This window comes from Ursus arctos, unplaced genomic scaffold, assembly GCF_023065955.2.
Source record: "Ursus arctos isolate Adak ecotype North America unplaced genomic scaffold, UrsArc2.0 scaffold_11, whole genome shotgun sequence".
In the NCBI taxonomy this organism is placed as follows: Eukaryota; Metazoa; Chordata; class Mammalia; order Carnivora; family Ursidae; genus Ursus; species Ursus arctos.
This window is the reverse complement of record NW_026622775.1, coordinates 18,399,336-18,418,520: the sequence shown is the minus strand read 5'-3', so window position 1 is coordinate 18,418,520 and position 19,185 is coordinate 18,399,336. Positions and strand designations below refer to the sequence as shown.

General features: G+C 33.4%; 1 protein-coding gene across 1 annotated transcript in view; it reads right to left on the bottom strand.

Annotated features, from left to right (window-relative positions):
* The window catches only part of FAT4 (FAT atypical cadherin 4), a 166,279-nt gene that overhangs the window by 73,279 nt on the left and 73,815 nt on the right, over window positions 1-19,185 (bottom strand). The window contains exons 3-5 of the mRNA XM_026499300.4: window positions 18,216-18,347; window positions 7,043-7,304; window positions 5,129-5,479 (exon numbers count right to left, since the gene is read on the bottom strand). Coding sequence (XP_026355085.2) covers window positions 5,129-5,479; window positions 7,043-7,304; window positions 18,216-18,347 — 745 coding nt within the window. The remainder of the gene's footprint in view (window positions 1-5,128; window positions 5,480-7,042; window positions 7,305-18,215; window positions 18,348-19,185) is intronic.

The window sequence follows — 19,185 nt, the reverse complement described above, 5'->3', positions numbered from 1 at the left end:
AATACATAATCTCTCATTTCAAAAAATGATTGCAGAGAATATTCTAAAAAAAATGAGTGGAGAGTAGATTGGCCAATCGATTTTAGTAAATAATTAAAAGTCAATACCACATAACTGGTGAAAACAGAAAGAAAAGTGATTTCTTGCCCCAAAATGGTGTTTCCTTCACTTGTGCATAATGCCATGTACATTTTTATGTCTTACAATAAAGATGTTGGGACACTGTAGAATATTATAAGTGTTGCTAAGAAATATATTGTGCCTCTAGATAATTCATTCTTAATAAAGATTTTATACTCTGAGATTTTATGCTAGGGAAAATCTGTTGAGTTACATTAATTGCTTACAAATAGCTCCTGTATTTCTGAAGTTAATTTAAACTATTCAGGCACCAGGGATGCCTGGCTGACTCAGTAGAGCATGTGACTCTTGATCTCGAGGTTGTGAGTTTGAGCCCAACACTGGGTATAAAGATTACTTAGAAATAAAATCTTTAAAAAAAATCTTTTTAAGTAAATTACTTAGGTTTACTAAATCAGAAATGATGTCCACTCTGTGCCAAGAGTCTTCTACAACAATTTAATCACTCTTTTTCTCTTTTTTCCTTGCAAAATACTCTTTCTCAGGATTATATAACTACTTGAGTTAGCTTTTACCTTTTCTTGAAACTTGTCATGTTCCTTACAAAGGCAAGTTTGAGTAGAGTAATGGGATTTTCTTTTCTACTAGGTAAGGCTTGCCTGCTCTTTTTTAAAAAAAAGCTAAAATTACTATTTTCCTGTGATTTTATGGTCCCTATCTAATATCTTTTGTCTATATGTTGATACAGAGAAGGGATATTCATGAAAATAAGTTTCAGACACTGGTTTATTCACAAAAATTTCTAAGATAAACGAGGATTGAGTAGATCTTTGAAAAGGTCGGATTTTCCCCCTCATGATGAGTTGTGGCTTTTCACCTTTATAGTTTATTTAAAATTATTCACAAGTGAACAAAGCAGGGTAAAGTTCAGAATAATTAGGACTCTGAAGATCAGGAAAAATATGAATACATAAAGCTAATGGAGGCCACGGGCCAATTTACCAGCAGGAGATAAAGAGGATTTTAAGATCTGGATTGAACAAGGTCAACAGCCTACTTCAACCTTTGACTTAAAATTCCACAGGAATGAGGGAAGAAAAAGTTCCATCAACTGATGAAAGGAAAAGTTTCATCAATTGGTGCAACTAATGGAAATTTTATATAGATGACATATAGGGATATATATATTACATATATATATTATATTTGTTTATATATTACAAATATATATATATTACATATATATATATATATATTCCTAGAAAGAAACTTAATTTAAATCTATATTTTTATATGTTTTTAAGTCACATTACTAAGGAAATTTTCTGCATTTTTTTATGGCTAAATCCATCAGTAAATATTAGATTCGTATTCTTTGAGGCATAAACTCAGATCCAATTATTACTGAGAAAAAGTTATGAAAACATATGGATAAAATAATACCAGCAAGCAGAGATATAAAATTTAGTTCTGTGAAAGCATATAAAATCTTTCATGCCCAAGATCAAAAGAAATTAGAAAAACTGACAAAATTACACATGCTTACGAAGTGATGACCTAGCATTTCTACATAAATCAATTGGAATGCAAGCAATTAAAGCAAGGATCTGAACACCCTCTGTCCACAGTGTTTGCTACTTCCTGAGTAAACAACTAAATTTCAGAGGCAAAAAGAGAACATGATACCAAGACTTTATAGCCTCCTTGTAAACAGCAGAGCAGCCTCTTTTTTAAGGGAAAAGTTTGGTGGGGTAGGTGGGTGGGATAAGCAATAAGTATTAAACCTTAACAAGACTTATGAAAAAAGGAAAATTTGATTTTATATTGAAATTCAAAATGACAGATACAGATATTAGATACCATTACAATGAACTCATGATAACAATCATCTTCGAGAAAATATACATATGAATATAACAACTATTGCACAAAATACTGCCACACCATCGAAGAAACAACTCTCATCTCAGGAACTTCGTGAATCCTTACTGTTGCAATTACCCGCCACAAAAGCCGCCTGTATTTACTTTACTGTAAAGAAAAGGACTTCTCATTTCTGACAAATCTAAGTAACTTTGGGCATGTGCTCTACACTTGGGAAAGAGATGTGGATAGATAGAAACTCAAAATTCTCCCTAAAAGTTTGTAGTATCCAAAAAAAAAAATATATATATATATATATATATATGGAGGTCAGACCATTTGTCTTTCTCTGCTCTTTGCATCAAACATTCCAATCAAGAAACAGTACATACATCATTTTAAAATTCTGTAATCTACCCATAAGCATTGGGATTTCAGTTGAGTGGTGTTTTATAGCCCACCAGGTCTTTAAATTTAAAACTGTTCATATTTCTAACCATTGTGTTCAATGTTCTGAAAGTGGTTTAGTCACATGATTCCTTCTGGCAGTTTTATTGTGTGTGTGTGGTTGTGTTGGGTTTTTTGGTTTTTTTTTAATTTCAGTCTCAGGAATAATTTGGTTCCAGGAAATATAGCACATAACTATAGGTGTACAGTTCTGTTATGAAATGTGTGTATTTATTCATAGTCTGTAAACGTTGTCAAATTATACTATGATGAGCTAGCATTTGTCAACTTATCACACAGCTGTAACACAAGGAACTGCTTCAGACAGCATTCATCTTTATGAAGCAGTTCCAACAAGGTCATCAAGTCATTGGAATATGAAACTCCTTTCATTTGAATGACCTGCAATTGTACTAAGCATGGACAGGTGAACTTATTATTCAGCATCATTACCATTGCATTATTCTCAGAACACTCTATGACTCCCAATATTTTGAAGAGCATACAAATTTGTTTCTAGAATAATAACATAATAATAATTATCAAAGCCAGTATATTTCCATGAAGTTCAGTTTATAATAGTCTGCCTCAGTATAATACTTTTTACACTGTATACAGGGAAGCCTTGAGATTAATACATACACTATTTGTCTTGTGAAAATAGTTAAGATATTTGACCTATTCTTATTAAAAGATTCTGAACCTCAAATTTTATGTTGAACTCTGAAAGAATCCAGGTATAGGGAATAGAAAATAGTAACTTTATTTTTATATAAAATTTTTTCAGATGATAATATTCCCTCAGCAGGAACCTTTTGATCAGAGATTAAGATGAATTTGTTATTTTTTATAGATGTCTAAATAATACTGTTTGTGAAATACTTTGAGAAATATTCAGTGTGACCGAGTTGGCAATTTTAAACAAACAAGGTTACCCTTGTACAGTCTTATCATTACCCTTGAAATTCAGAAAGAATAGGAACCATGTTCTATATTTTAGGTCAAGGTACAGGAAATTACACTGATAAAAGTATTCAAAACTAAAACAATGGGAAAATGTAGCTTGACACTTTTTACCCAACACAAACACAATTAAAGAAAAAAAATGCATGAAAAGTAAGTAGAAGTCAATGGTTAATGTGTGTCTGTGCGTATCTGTGTGTGGAATATTCCAGCAGGTTTTCACAAAGAAAGTTTCTTATTTGCTATTTTTCAGTTCCCAATAATTGAAGGTATGAGGATAAATAAAATTTAGTCCAGAGGAGCACGCAATCCTATGAAACAATGGTCTCTCTCTAATGCATAATAAATAAATCACAAAGAAACATGGCAGAAAATTCTTCACTACACATAACTCAGGACCAGTCACAAGGACAAATAAGATATTCATATCCAGGGAGCAGATAAACTAATTAAGGTTATAATAGAGAAATCAGTTCCCAAAATAGAGATTAAGCTCTATTGTATACAGAGTCTAATTGAGCTGAGCTGGGCTGACGTACATGAAACGGTGAGCAATGTTCTTAGGCCAAGACTGGTTATATACTAAATATGTCACTAATTTTGATTATTCTTATTAATATTATTAGCAACAATAGTAGTACTAGTATTACAGATACTGCTATTTTTGATATATTCCTGTGACCAGTATCAACTAAAAGGGGAAAACTTCAAAATGCACTTAATGAGTTCTGAAGAAAGTATTTCCAATTTTCTGAATTGAAACATACATAAAATGCTGTGCTTTTTGCCTCTCCTATCTTTCTCAGGGACACTTGTAGACAATCCTGAAAGGAAACTAAGTATAGAAGAGAATGTTGCGATAGGATGGTATTCCAAAATTACTTCAATCATTCATCCAAGTCAGTAAGAATCAGGAAATTCTAAATTAAGGTTGATATGCTTATGTCACTAGGCATATCCTCAGGCTAGAAACCTATTTCCTCTTTGAAGTTCTGTCCCTTGTTTTCTCAAGCGATAGGACATTCAACTCATCCAATAAAAGGGGAAACAAGGTATTAACTTTCCAAACAGCTCAGTTAAAGACTGATAATCTGCACAATGTTATCTCTAGCGCTGTATTATCCGTTATGTGTATTTACAAACACATCTTAGAAGAAAGGCCAGGAGAGTTATATTTTACTTCATTTCATTTTTTGAGAGATATATTTTAAAAGAAAGTTTGTCAAACGCTTTTGCAATAAATGAAATCAAACACACGTGAAGGGTAGATTTAAGGAAAAATCTCAACTTGATTATATAGCATAAATTAAAGAGATCTGAGACTGTCCTTTGAATCAAAGCATGAAAGCTTGCTAGGATATTATTAAAACTTTTCAGTCAGCAATATAAAATTAATTATGCATTCTTAAGTATTTTTTAAGATGTTGGTTTTCCTTTTGCTTCCAAATTTTAACCTTTTTATGTTAAAATAATATATGCAAACAAATATTTTTATTAATCTGACAAAAGACTAGGAAAAAAGCTGTTTTATGACCTCTACATTATTAAGCTGTGGTACTGTAAAAAAGGAAGATAAAGTTTATAAAATGATAACAGTGCATGCTATGTAACTATTATAAATAAGAATTTAACTGATAAAGCACTTAATTTCAATCGTCTATAGTTAAATCATAAATCTGTCCCTCTATGTGACAACTGAACACAGTAAATAAATATAATATAAATCTGAGGACATTTTTAATAAATTTTTAAGTGTATAAAATAAAGTACATACCATCGTCTGCGTCGGTAACATTAAACACAAGAACAGTAGATCCTAGAGGTAGATTCTCCATTAGAGATGTGCTATATGAACTTAAGCTAAAAATAGGTGGGTTATCATTTACATCTAGTACATTAAAGTAAACCCTAATGGTGGTAAATTGTCCCCCACCATCTTCAGCTCGAACAGTGAGGATATAATATTGCTGTGCTTCATAATCTAATACTCGAGTCAAATTAAAGACTCCAGTAACTGGATTCAGGAAAAATATGCCATCTTCATCATCTTCATTCACAATATATGTTATTTCTCCATTCACACCAGAGTCATCATCTGTGGCTAAAATAGCTGCTACCAAAGAACCTATCAAAAAATAAATTAATAGTCTAAAATTAATGGGATAAGGATATTACTAAGAGAATATATACAGACACCAAAAAATTTTATTTGTACGGTAAAATATTTTAACTAGAGAATCACTATGAAAATATAGTGAACATGACATTCTGCAGATTTCTATATTAACACTGATACCAACCTTCCCAAATACTAGCAAAACATATAACATATTAAATACTCAGTAAATTTTATGTTGCAATGTAAATTTTGTGGAGAAATAATACTTCTGACACTATTTTTCTGCCTGGCACTACTAATTCACGAACATATTGGTGATTGCAGTGAAAATATATTGGGGCCCATTGCTAGTATCAGGAACTAGGGGTCCCCAGCAATAACACAGACTTATGCTCAGGGGATATCACTCGATAGCTCATGTGGTCATTGTTAAAATTAAGGCAGAAATAAATGTGATGATAATTTCATGAAGGACTTGCACAACTCATGGTGCGGAGTGAAGGGGAAAGCTGCAGTGAGAAGTAGTCTATAAATATTTAATTTCTTTGTCAAATGAGTTTCCGTAACATATGCCTTATTACGCAAAATCATTCCAAATGTAATTCGGAATAAAATTTCAATTTTAGATAAGAATTTCCAATAATGGAAATGAAGCATACACACACCAGAAATATGGATCGTTAGTACTCACACTCAACAATCACAACATAATATGCTCGAAGAGGCAAGCTGACAATTCAGGATTGAGATTCTACTAACACTTACTGAGTGCATGCTAATTCCTAAGCCCCATGTTAGCTACGGTATATATGATGTAGTCTCTAAATAATGATATATTCTCTAAATTAACCTTTATCCTAATTCTAACAGGAATTATTGTTTCCATTTTACAGAAGGTAAAATTGAAGCTAAGAGTAATGAATTAACTTGTCCCAGGCCACACAGGTTCTAAGTGTTAGAGCTAGTATTTACAGATTTTCATGAGCTTTTCTTTCTGCTTTGTCTACATAGCACTATAATCATATTAGACATTTAAAAATATCCATTTATTTTAATTTTCGTAACCAATTAAAATATGTTAAAAATAAAGATGCAGTCCTGTCTTGCAAATGCATTTCTGAAGTACATTGATTGAGAATGGATGCAGAGGTAGCAAAGTACAGCATGTTATATGACCAGTTTTTTAGAAGTCAGCATTTAGCAATGATATTAACACATACAATTTTAAATGGGCTGTAAAATATCACAGAGTAAAAAGTGGAAAAACAGTATCAAAACTGTTGTTGCCAGAAAAATTAACAACTCATCACAAATACTTTCAGAAACAGAAATATTTGTAATTGGTAATCAGATGAATTGCTAACCTCATTTGCTCTCAAAAGTCTAGCAATTCGTTTGGGAACCGTATCAACGATGGTTAATTAACAGACTAAAATACCTAGCACATATATTTTTATACCTAGTAGCATATGGTAAACTCTAGTCACTAATTAAGAGCAGACAAAACATGGTCCATAATTGTAGTCAAAAGTGATCTTTGCAAAACATACTTAAGAGTGTGCCACCTACCTGGGGTTGTGTCTTCTGGAATGTCAAAAGAGTACACAGGTCTGGAGAACTTGGGTGTGTGGTCATTCACATCACTGACAGTGATATTAATTCTCATATCTGAGGACTGAAGACCATCATCTGCCCGAACCAGCAAAGAATATTTGGAACGGCGTTCCCTGTCCAACCGCTTGGTTGCTATCAGATCTCCAGATTCAGGGTCAATGCGGAAACTGTCATCAGCTCCACTAATGATAGTGTACGTGACCAGAGCATTTGCACCCTGAGAAAAAGACCCGTATCTGAATTGTTAGAAGTAGAAGAGTTAAGGGCACCATTCCTTATGTTGAGTATGTATTTGACAAAATGAGGCTTTGGGCTTTACTTTGTAAGATATTAAAAGATTTCAAAAGATAACAAACCAAAGTAGTATATTACATCGTCTTTCACCACTCATCCATTAAATAACATGGAAAATCTCAGCTGTCAGTATTAGCTATATATTTTTTTAACTCATAAAATATACACATAGAAAGGAGTCAAGCTGTTGCTACAGAAAATACAAATGACACTACTACTATCAACCACATAACCAGCTAACGGGTGGCTCTGTGCCAGGCACTGTGACAGCACTATGTATGCCTCCTCTCACTTCACTTCGCAACTTCATGAGTGCCATCTCACAAATGAAGACACTGGGTTCCGAGATGCTGGTTAACTTACACATAGTCACACTGCAAGTGTGATTTCAAACCCAAGTCTGCCTGACTCTGAGCTCATGGTCCTTCTGATTCAGCAGGACAAGGTCATTAAATGAGGCAAGTGCTAAATGGAGGAGGCTTGCAACAAGCACTGTAAGAACTAAGGAGAGAAATGGATTGTTTTGAGTTGATTTCTTTAGGGAAGATAATAAAGGAGAGTGTATATGGAGCCGAATTGGGGTTTGTAGAATTTTTTTTTTTTTTTTTTTTAAGCAAAGACTAAGGAAACATTTGAGATTAAGCAAAATGCAGAGGGAAAGAGAATGGTATGTCTGGCTTACTCACTGTTAAACAGTTTGTTAGAGTGGACAGTTTAAATGAAGACTAGAAGAAAAAGGTCAATCTAAAATGTTAGGTTATGGGTATATTTTGAGAATCTCAAATGCAACACAGACTGCCTTGAATTTTATGGCCGGGAAAATACTAATCTTATTTTAATTAGAAGCAGTCTCTCAAGGATCTTGATAACGTAGGAGAGGAACTGGAGTAGGGAGAGGCCAGAGAAGGTAGAGTGAGTAGAGTTTGGCCCCAGGAGGCTAGGGCTTCGGTTCCTCAAGGTGAAACTTTCTACAATCTGTATTCTTTGTACGTTCCAAGTCCATGTTCTGTTAAATGAAAGCAGCGGTGATTTCTTGTTTTCTTAGATCTTTGAGCTGTGGCCCTCAAAATTTTGAAGTCTAAACTAGAAAGTTGGCAGAGGACACAGAAAGGTTGAGAAAAACAGAACATTCTTTAAGCGTTTACTAAGTGCCCAATGCTGTCTAAGCATATCACTTCATGGGCACTAATTGAGGTTAAAGTTTCAAGAAAGAGTAGATCTTAGCAAAGTCAAAAAAAAAAAAGAAATTTAGAAGAATTAAAAGTAAAGAACCCATCTGGATTTGATCATGAGGAATGCTAACCTCATAGTATTTTAAAATACATTACATATTTTTTATTTTAAAATATATTTGATAATGTAGTATTTTAAAATATATTATACATTAAATATATTATAAACCTGACAGTCCAATGTTAAAATTACAAGCAGTTTGATTTGGATATTTCTTAATTATGTATATTATAATTAAAATTTTGAGTTAAATGTTATACACTGCACTCGTTGATATCTGGTGCTTTTGGGGTTGAATCTCTGCTCCACCACTTGTTAATTGTGTGTCCTTGGGCCTTACATTTAGCCTCTATGAGCTGATGTTTCTTTATCAGGCAATCAGGACTATAACATTATCTACCACATAGGGCTGTTGTAGAGATTAAATGAGTTCATACATGTAAAAAACCTAGAATGATCCTTCAGAAAGTATATGACAATGTTAGCTGTTATTTTTACTCCTGTTTTTATGTAATGGGTTAAGTGCATTTGATGAGAGATGCCTGTATATGAATACTTGAAATCAAAATACAGCTGAGTTGCTATATATCCCAGGAAAAATATGTTTTCTGATTTCCTATCGTATGTAATTGTTGCGTTTTGACACTGAGGTATAATTAGTGTTGGAATTGTTGACTTCAAAAAATTACCTTTTGACTTAAATATACTTACACAAAATAAGTATAATTTTTACAATTATTAACCTCTAGAAATTTATTTATCAAAATAACCAGGCTAAGAACTGTCAAGAAAGATACTGGGAAGAACATAAATTTAGGATGTATAGGACTATACGGCTGGCATGCCAAGACATTTGGCACCCACAGTTTCCATACTTTTCCTTCATAGATTAGATATGTTTTATCCTTCATGGTCAAACACATAAGGGTATGATTTCTAACAGTCAAAGGCAGAAATACTCTTTCAAAATATATGTGTAGTGGCATTTGCTATATTTTTGTACTGCATTCTCTAAGCCAACCTTAAAATTTAGTAAAGTGAATGCCTCAAAGCACCTTTTAATTTAGTAATGGAATAGCTGAGTTTAACACAATACCACATGTATCTTGTATATTCAGGTGTACATGGGGTAGCTAACATATTTATTGTAATGGTATAGTTTAACAAAAACATTCAATAAGAATTTTAGACTTCTAATCTGACCACATTCTGTACTATTTATTCTGTTTAACTAAGAGTACCATTATTCTAGTAAAACAGTCCAGATATGAAAACAGCTACATTCAATTTTGACCTATTAAAATGGCAAGTATTTGGAAATTAGGGGAAGGCAAAAAAACAAAAACATATTTAAAGCTATTACACAAATGGTTTGAAATTTAGAGATGTCCTGTCTACAAAATAACTGTCATGATTAATTCTCCTAAAGTTATGATAATTCTTCTGAACAGAAGCAAAGGCATCAAATTATGTTGATAAAACATTCTTTTCATATTTAAAATCAGCTGATGCAGTGAATTAATAGTTCTAGTGAATGTCTGAAAATGTCTGGCCAAGAGTAATGATTTAATTAGGTCTTTTGAAAAGTCTATTTATTTAATATCCAAAATATGCAGTATCAGCAATACCAGGAGAAACAAATATCGTATTTCAGCTGCAGTGGAAATAATGCTGGTTAAAAATATTCCACTCTCCTGAGGAACCACAGAGACAAAAGCACGTGGAAGGAATTCTAAAAGTAAATAACTATAAATTGCAAATGCATTTTATAACCTTAAGTAGTATTTTCAAAAACAAGTATGGTACCATGAAACAAACCTTGAGTATCCTGGCCCATTACAAGCATAATAATTCTGTTTATAAAAGGAAACAAGAGACTGACAAAGTCATGTGCTTCTGAAAGATGCGTATCTTGATCCAACATATGTTTCAAATGATATTTAAATTAAGTTCAACATGTACATGTTGCTTCCTAAAACTGATTCCTTTACCCAGGCATTATTCTCCAGTGCCTTACTAGAATTTCTCTAACATGCTAATATTTTTATGTTTGATTTAGTAATTAAGGAGAAATGTATAAATACTAAAGAATGTATTGATGAATAATTTGCTAATGACCTACATATTTATTAGTGTTTTAATAATTATATTAATCTTTTAAAACCAGTCCACTGGATAGTTGTGGAAAAATATAATGCTGACTACAAAGTAAAAGAAAACCCTTGCATTCAATATTGAGTCTTATTCAAACTAGATGAGGAAAGAAAACAGCCATGACTTGGTAAGAGAGAAAACATTTCCAAAGCGCATATATATATATATATATATATATATATATATATATATATATTTTTTTTTTTTTTTTCAAATTCAAATAAGAGGGACACCTGGGTGGTTCAGTCCATTAAGAATTTGCCTCTTGATTTCAGCTCAGGTCATGGTCTCAGGGTTGTGAGATCAAGCCCCACATTTGTTCTGGCCTGGGCATAGAGCTTGCTTGAGATTCTCTCCCTCTCCTTCTGCCCCTCTCCCACTTCTCTCTCTTAAAAAAAAAATCAACTAAGAGGTAAAAAGCTGAGGATAGAGTAGTAAATAGGATGACGGTTTATCTAAAAGGATTGATATTAATTCATTGCAAGCTACTCAAAAAAGGAAAGAGCTAATGATTCTGAATGCCATAGAAAGCTAAGGTATCCATTCCACTGGGCATAGGGCCAAAGAAATGTTGATTCTTCATGTCATGAGTTGAAATAGTGATCATTTAAAAGCCACTAAAATTTTTAAGAAAAAAATGTATTCATTTTCAAGAGAAAATGTCAGAAGGACAGTAACCTCATGGGCTTAATCTTTAAAAAATAATAGTTCAAAAGCAGTTTTACAAAAATGTCTTTCTTTCTTTTAAAGTTGTAGGTAAACCTACTTTCTTCTTCCCATCTTCTCCTGCCTTTCCCTCCCCCCACCAACAGATCTGATCACAAGGTATTTGGTGCTTTTTATACCTTCAGGCAGTCACACTTGCACAAATTGTCAGTATCCCTACCTCCCCCTGAATTTCAAACAACCCTCCCTCCATTTCCCCAGTCTATTTCCTCTGTAGGACCTAACACTTCCCTGTCCCTTTAACTCCACACCTTGTCTCACCCCAAATGCACTTCTTGCATATCCTAGATATCATGACCTTACATTTCAGTAGTTTTCTATACTAGGATGTCTAAGTGATAACACCTGCATGGTTACTTACGCTTTTAAATTTAAAAAATGAATTTAGTGATTCAACAGTTCTATACAACACTCAGTGCTCATCACAAGTGCCCTCCTTAATCTTCATCACCTATTTCACCCATCCCATTTACCCCCTCCCCTCTGGTAACCATCAGTTTGTTCTCTATAGTTAAGAGTTATTTCTTGGTTTTCCTTTCTCTTTCTTTCCCCTATGATTATTTGTTTTATTTCTTAAATTCCACATATGAGTGAAGTCATATAGTACTTGTCTTTCTCTGACTGAGTTATTTTGCTTAGCATAATACTCTCTAGCTCTATGCATGTCATTACAAATGGCAAGACTTCATTTTTTATGGCTGAGTAATATTCCATTATATATATAATGGAATTACTTGGTCAGTACTAGTGAGATAATCACTCAATAGACCCTTTCTGTTCCCCTGAGGAAGGTGACCTTACCTTAAAAATACCTAAATAATACCTAATAATACCTAAATAATAGCTTAAAAATACCTAAATAATAATTTCATTTTCCTGCCCCCTTTTAGCCTTTAAAAACCTTTTCTTTTCTACAGATTGGCAGAGCTCCTTTCTATTGCTAGATGGGGTGCTGCCTGATTCATTAATTGTTGAATAAAGCCAATTTGTAAATTTACTCTGTTGAATTTGTGTTGTTTACAGATTTGATGGCAGTGGCAAGACTTCAAATAGCTTCAGGGACAAGAAATACAGGTGTAAGACCCTGGGAACTCCTTTGAGTTCACTGTCTTTCTAGCTATTTCTGAGGAAGGTGGGGAAATTACTCTTGGTTTTGAGCACTGCTTTCTTTGTGTTGAGCTCCCAACCTAATTGGCTTTCCATTCCAAGACTTAGTGAGTCAGCTTAAGCTAGGCAGATGCTTCCATCCAAAGCCTCAGTCCTTAGCTCTTGGTTTAGTCTGCAATCCCCCAGTAGACTGGAATCCCTTTCCCCACCTACAATCTGTAGTGCCCACTTACTGGAATTTGCTGGTTTAGTCCTTTCCCCAGTTCCAGTCCACAGTCCCCATTTGCTAGAATCTGTTGCTTTAAATCTACACTGAGAAATGCTGGTGGTACACACAGCCTTCTCTTGGCCAGTCTGCAATAACATCTTCTGGTTGCTGCTGGCATGTTAAGAGGCACATGTTTGTCTTGTTTTATGTAGATAAAGGCTATTGCTAACAGGGATCTCAGAGGCCAAAAAGCTGCAAAAATTGGTGGGCATTGGTCAAGCACTTAAAAGCTATTGTGATGCTTACCACCTAAATCAAAGACCCTTGTAATAGAAAAAGTTGGTCATGGAATGAGTGAAATTGACACTAGGTCACCTGCCAATCTCAAGTGAATTTCCATGGACTGAGGTACGCTGTGAAACACTGTACAATCACCAACCCAGAGGCACATCCCTTTTAGGCATTAGTTTGGTTCTGAGAGACCCAAAGGCTTAGCTGAGAAAAGTAATTATAATAAAAATGGGATGTTTAAAATCTAAAGAATTTCTGCTACCTTCCTACACACCTGGTTATTTTATGACTAAGAATTATGGTCCTGGAAGAAATAAATATTTACAAAAATAGTAAAATCTTCCTAAGCTTGTTTTGTGTCCTGAGAACTTGGTTTGGTATGTGTCAGGTTGGGAGCCCCAAAATATGGCTAGGCAGATAAGTGAGTCACACCCAATTAGCAGCTAGATATGGCTGGACAGAAAATGTGGGTTAAACCCCATTTGTGGCTAGGGTCCTACCAAACTGCTGCCAGCCCTCAACATAATTATAACCTAGAATTACAGTGGCCATTATGAGGAACGTTCCAATTAGGTAAGATCATTTAAGAAGTGCATTTAAAAGCAAGGACTGCCAAATCAAAGAAACAGAATGGAATACCTATTTTAATTGGCATTCAAAAACCTCTGAAAGTCTTCAAAATTCCAAAATAACTTCATTAAAAGATTTGTTGCAAAAGGCTAATGAAAAATTCAAGGTATAAAGGGTACTTAAAAACAAACAAACAAAAAAACATAAGGCTGATGCAATTCTTACTGCTTCCCTCTATCCTCTATTTGAGTACTCATTCTAGTAATCCTCTGTCTGAATTCCCTTTATATGGCCAAGCAAAAAGTCTGCCAAGTTAATGACCTTACAGACACCACACATCTACTCTTGAAGGAGGGCCCATTGCTAATGGGGATCTCCCAAAGTTGATGGGACTCTGAGGGATTTTCTGGTAAACTGCTGTTATTCTCTTGAACAGCCAAGGGAAAACTAAAGTTAAAAATAATGAAAAACCTAGCCAAATTCTGGTAAATACCAGAGCTACAGATGGGATCCTGAAAAATTGGTGGAAGCCAACTAAGAGTGAGAATTCTTGCCAGAGTCAGCTCTCCCAGATCTCTGTCTGTTGTGCCCAGTAGAAGGAGGAAAACAAAATATCTTATGCATCCTCTTTGGGGACACCTCTTCAGTCCAAAGTGTTATTCAATACTGCCAGAAATATTTACTATTTGTCCCAGCTAAAACTATAAAGTAGCTCTGTGGTCAGAAATTGGCTAAATTGCAGAGCCAAAAATAATTTTTTTAAGGTTTTCTCCCTTAAGCTAAAATAAAACTATGAATCCAGAAGGAAAGAAAAACCTTCTAAAGCCCTTGTAAAAGGATTTATGGGTGAATCAACCTATGATGTCATTTAAGTTGCAACCCAATTCTTTGAGGAATTGAGAGCAACTGTCCTTATCTTACAAATCTTTGCAAAACTAAAAATCCAGCTCTAGAGGCAGTTGAAAATTCACTTACTCTTTTTTACCAACCCCAAAGATTGATAAATCTCCTATTTATCTTAAAAAGCTTATAATTTGCACTCTTCACTGTGCTTTTGAGATGTAAGTGTTAATGTATAAACTTTGGGGAGGTAATCCTTATCAGAAAAAAAAAAGGCAGGGGAAGAAGGTCATTAAGAATTTGAGCTAATGGGAAATCTTAAGTATATAGAAGCTATAATGTCTCTCTTCTTTTTAAGATTTTTATGTATATGTATTTTAGAGAGCAAGGCGGGGGAGACAGGGGGTACAGGGGAGAGCAAGGGGGAAAGAATTTCAAGCAGACTCCACACTGAGCATGGAGCCTGACACAGGGCTTGATCTCACAACCGTGAGATCATGACCTGAGCCAAAACCAAGAGTCAGTCGCTAAACCAACTGAGCCACCCAGGTGTCCCAATGTCTCTCTTTCTCTATGTTTATGTGAGTGTGTGTGTGTGTGTGTGTGTGTGTGTGTGTGTATAGTATATAACATATATTAAAATTAATTTTAATAATACCATCTGGAGGTAGAGAATTCTATACCTCTACCTCCAGATGGTATTACTAAAATTAATCTGTGAAAGAGCTATATTTAATTGGCTTAAACAAATATGAGCTTATATAAATTTAATATTCATAAAAATTCTCAAATATATAATGCAAACTAACCCAAATGCTTTTGGGTTCATGTAATCTGGGAAAATTTTCAATATTAAAGCTAATTCAAGTTTGTTGTTTTAATTAAAATACACATGTCCTTAGAGTTTTCAACATTGAGTATAATGCAGTCATACAACTTTTATTTTACCTGGATTTATTAATCAAATAAGCTTACGTTATCTCTGTTATAAAATTTGTCAGCAATAAAAATAACTTGTCATGATGAAATTTTCATAAGTAATCTAAATATAATTGTTAACAACAAGTAAATAAAATAGATATAAGTAGTATAAAAAGTTTTAGGTAAACTTTTTAGTTTCCCCAAATCTTTTTGGTAACCTGAAACCTTAAAGTTTTGCTAGGTTAAATTAAGTGATGAGTCTAGTTATATCTATTGAATATCCAGATCATTTCCAAATAAAATAAAATACTGAAACATGTTATTGAACATAAGTTTATCCACTTTTAGCTTCCTTTTACGGAGAAACTAAAGATAGGTCCATTAGTAAACAGTTTAATGCTGAGAAATTTTCTAAAGGAAAGAACATGTTTCTAGAAATTATAAAAAAGTTTTTATAAGTCTGCCAATCCACAGAATGCTAACATTAAAGACAGTTCATAATTGCTTACTTCTTAGTTTTTGTTAGAAATCAAAGGCTTTTAAGGGTGAAAAATTCTAATGTATGTAATTAAACCCACCAAAAATAATGAGGGAAAGGAATTTTATGTGTGATCAACCCTGACTAAGATCAGAATGAATTTAATTAAGCAAATGAGTTCTAATATCAAAAGTAACCTGGTGCAAAATCGGAATTCGATTTTCTGTTTGTTAAAAGGACAAAATTTTCTTGGTCCATTGATCTTCTCTTGTTGGAAATTATAAAAGGATTTCCTTACCTTTCAAAGTAATATACTTAAAAAAAAGAATTCTGTGTTTCATCAAAATAATTTCCTGTGTTGTTTTTATTAAGTCTTTGATTACTGATGCCTAGGACTCTCAATATTAAAAGAATTAAGTTTTGCTCAGAACCATGAGGACTTATATACTTGCCTATGAAGTCTTTAATTGTCACTTTGGTTAAATAGGTAACTGAACTGTTCCATAGTGACCTATGGTCTTAAACACCCATGGTGACCTATGATCTTAAAGCTTTTTTATATTTTCTGACAACCTTCCTAAAAATCAAATTCTATGAAGATTTTTTTGACTTCAATTAACTTTGGGATTTTTGAGAGGGTCCCTGAACTATCTTAAAAGATTTTGTCTCTCTCCTTATAAGAAGATATTAAGTCATTAAGAGTAATTAAGTTTATTTGATATGTTAAATTATGTGGGAAACATTGTCAAATAAGAAATAATACCAAAGCATTTTTATGTTGCATAGGTATAAATTATAAGTGTCCAAGAAATAATGTAAAATTCCTGGAAATCTAATGTCTTGGCACAATGATTTCAATCATAATCCCAGTTATTATCTTAAAATGATATGTAACATTTTACACATTTCCTTGTGAATTGTAGTGAACTCTCATCAGAGTTTTAATAATGGATATTTTTAAGTCTTTTGTCATTTATAGACAGTTGTGTCATTCTTATACTTTGGCAAAAGTGCTTCATCTTCAAGAAGACTCATGAAAAGTACTCCAAAAGGCAGGTTTCTGATAACTTTAAAATAAAAACAGAACGAAACTGAATGGAGTAAGAATTTCCAGAGCTAATGAAAAAACTGGATTCAAGTAGAACAAGTATTAATTACATAGGACTAAATGAACTAAGGGGGATGATTATAATTCTGTATGACTTTTGTTTAAAACATTGCTGGCTTTTAATGTTTTGTTTTAACAGATGTAAGAAGCCTTTTTTCTACTTTTTTCTTTTCTTTTTTTTTTTTTTTTTTTTGCTATGACCTATAGAAGATTGATAAAGTATACCTCTGTAAACAAAGATAAAGCATTTGCTTTTTCTCTCTACCTAATCCCTCCAGAATTCAGAAATTATTTTTTCTGGCAATGTAGTTATTTGTTTGCACAAATTCAATGAGAATACATTCTCCTTTAACAGGAAACAATTGGAAATATTGGTTATATTACCAAGGCTTGACTGGAATGTCATATTTGAGAGAGATATGTGTAGATTGACATGTGATCAAACAGTTTTAAGGAACTAAGGGTGAACCCCTTAGAAAAATTCGCTTGGGACCTTGCTTCTAAGGATTCAGCAAAGTTCTTAAAAAACCTTATATATTCAGTCACTATTTTTGTGCACTTATGTAAATAATCATAAATAATGCAAACAAATTAGTTTTACTATAATTATCTCTTTAAAATGGGAGTACTTGTAGAAAGAAAAATTATGTTTGCATCTTTCTAGATAATAGATTCTAAACCTGTTAATTGTCCTTAAGGTTTTGTTACATAAGTATAAATTGGACTAGATCCTGAATTCTAGCTTCCTCAAATATCTGGTTACAACTCACCAAAGTAACACTTCCAATTTTCTCTCATCCTTCTGATTTGGAATTGCTAAGAACAAAGACTTCACTTCAATCTCCTTAGAAAGGAGTGTACCAGGTCCTTCTCACGACTCAGAAAGCAGCCAAATTCCAGGTACTTGTGGATAAACATCTCACAGTTATAGAAAACTCCACTTGACATACATTCTTGTACAAACGCTAGAAACCTCCAAGTCAAATTGACTAGAATAGTGAATTGCTGATCAAAGGAAAATTACCTCTTGTTAGTCTCCATCTTAGCCTATACCACATTTCAACAACTAGCATTCTTTGGAAAAGAGCATACAATGCTTAACCTTAATTATTGGATACTAAAAGTGGTCAACTTATAGTAGAAATTTGATTCATCACTGGAATATTAGGTTTCAAAACAAATTCAGGCTTTGAGTTACCTCATCAGCATCCATCGCTGTCAGTTGCATAATCTTAGAGCCATCTCCAATATTCTCCTCCACAGTAAGATCCAGCATGTCTGTTGGAAATACTGGTGGATTGTCATTGATATCCTGAAGTGTTATTTCAACCTACAAAGAGAGAAAGAAACAACACATGAATGCCCAACATGCCTGCAAGGGACCAGTTAAAATGTGTACCAGGAGCCCACGGGCTAGCTAGGCCTTCCAAAAAGAATCAGAACCTTTATATAACATCCAAATAACAGAAAATATCCTAAAGAAAGCCGTGAAATCTTTATAAAAAATAAAAAACTAGTAAAATCATTTGACTTGTTGATAGTAACATTTTAAAGTGTCAGCTTAGAGTTTATACAAGAAAAGGCCCACTGATCAACTGTTGATTTAATCCTCAGATTTGTGCACCACTGAAGAACTGCCCAGACTTAGGACTGTCTTCCATTCAACCATTAAATGTCATCCAATACACAAATGATTTGGTGTAGAATTTCTTCCTGAAATGTTTACATATTAGCAATGTCTGGGAGAAATAAAGAAGTTCACATTTCATTTTAAGAAACTCTCATCATTTTCCCCTTTAAAATCAACTCCCAACCCATGGGGGAAAATACATGCATCTTCTTTTCTTTCTATTTCCCTTCCTATCAGCACTTCTTAATGTGACTAGAGCTAAACAATCCTTCCTTTCAAAAGTACCGTTTAAATAGATTGCAAATATTAACAGCTTTGTTTGAAAGATCCTAGTCAGAGTTATTTGTTTGTTTCCCTGCCTAAGAAAAATTGTTTAGAAGGAAGGGTTTGTGAAGTCTAAATAAGAACTTTAAACCATGTGTTTTCTCTTTTGAGCTAGGTGCTAAAAGCTGTATATCTGATAAGAAAAGGGAAGACGCTGCTAATAAAACTGCAAGTTTCCCCAGTTGGGTCACAAAATTAAGTCATGGAGAAAAAT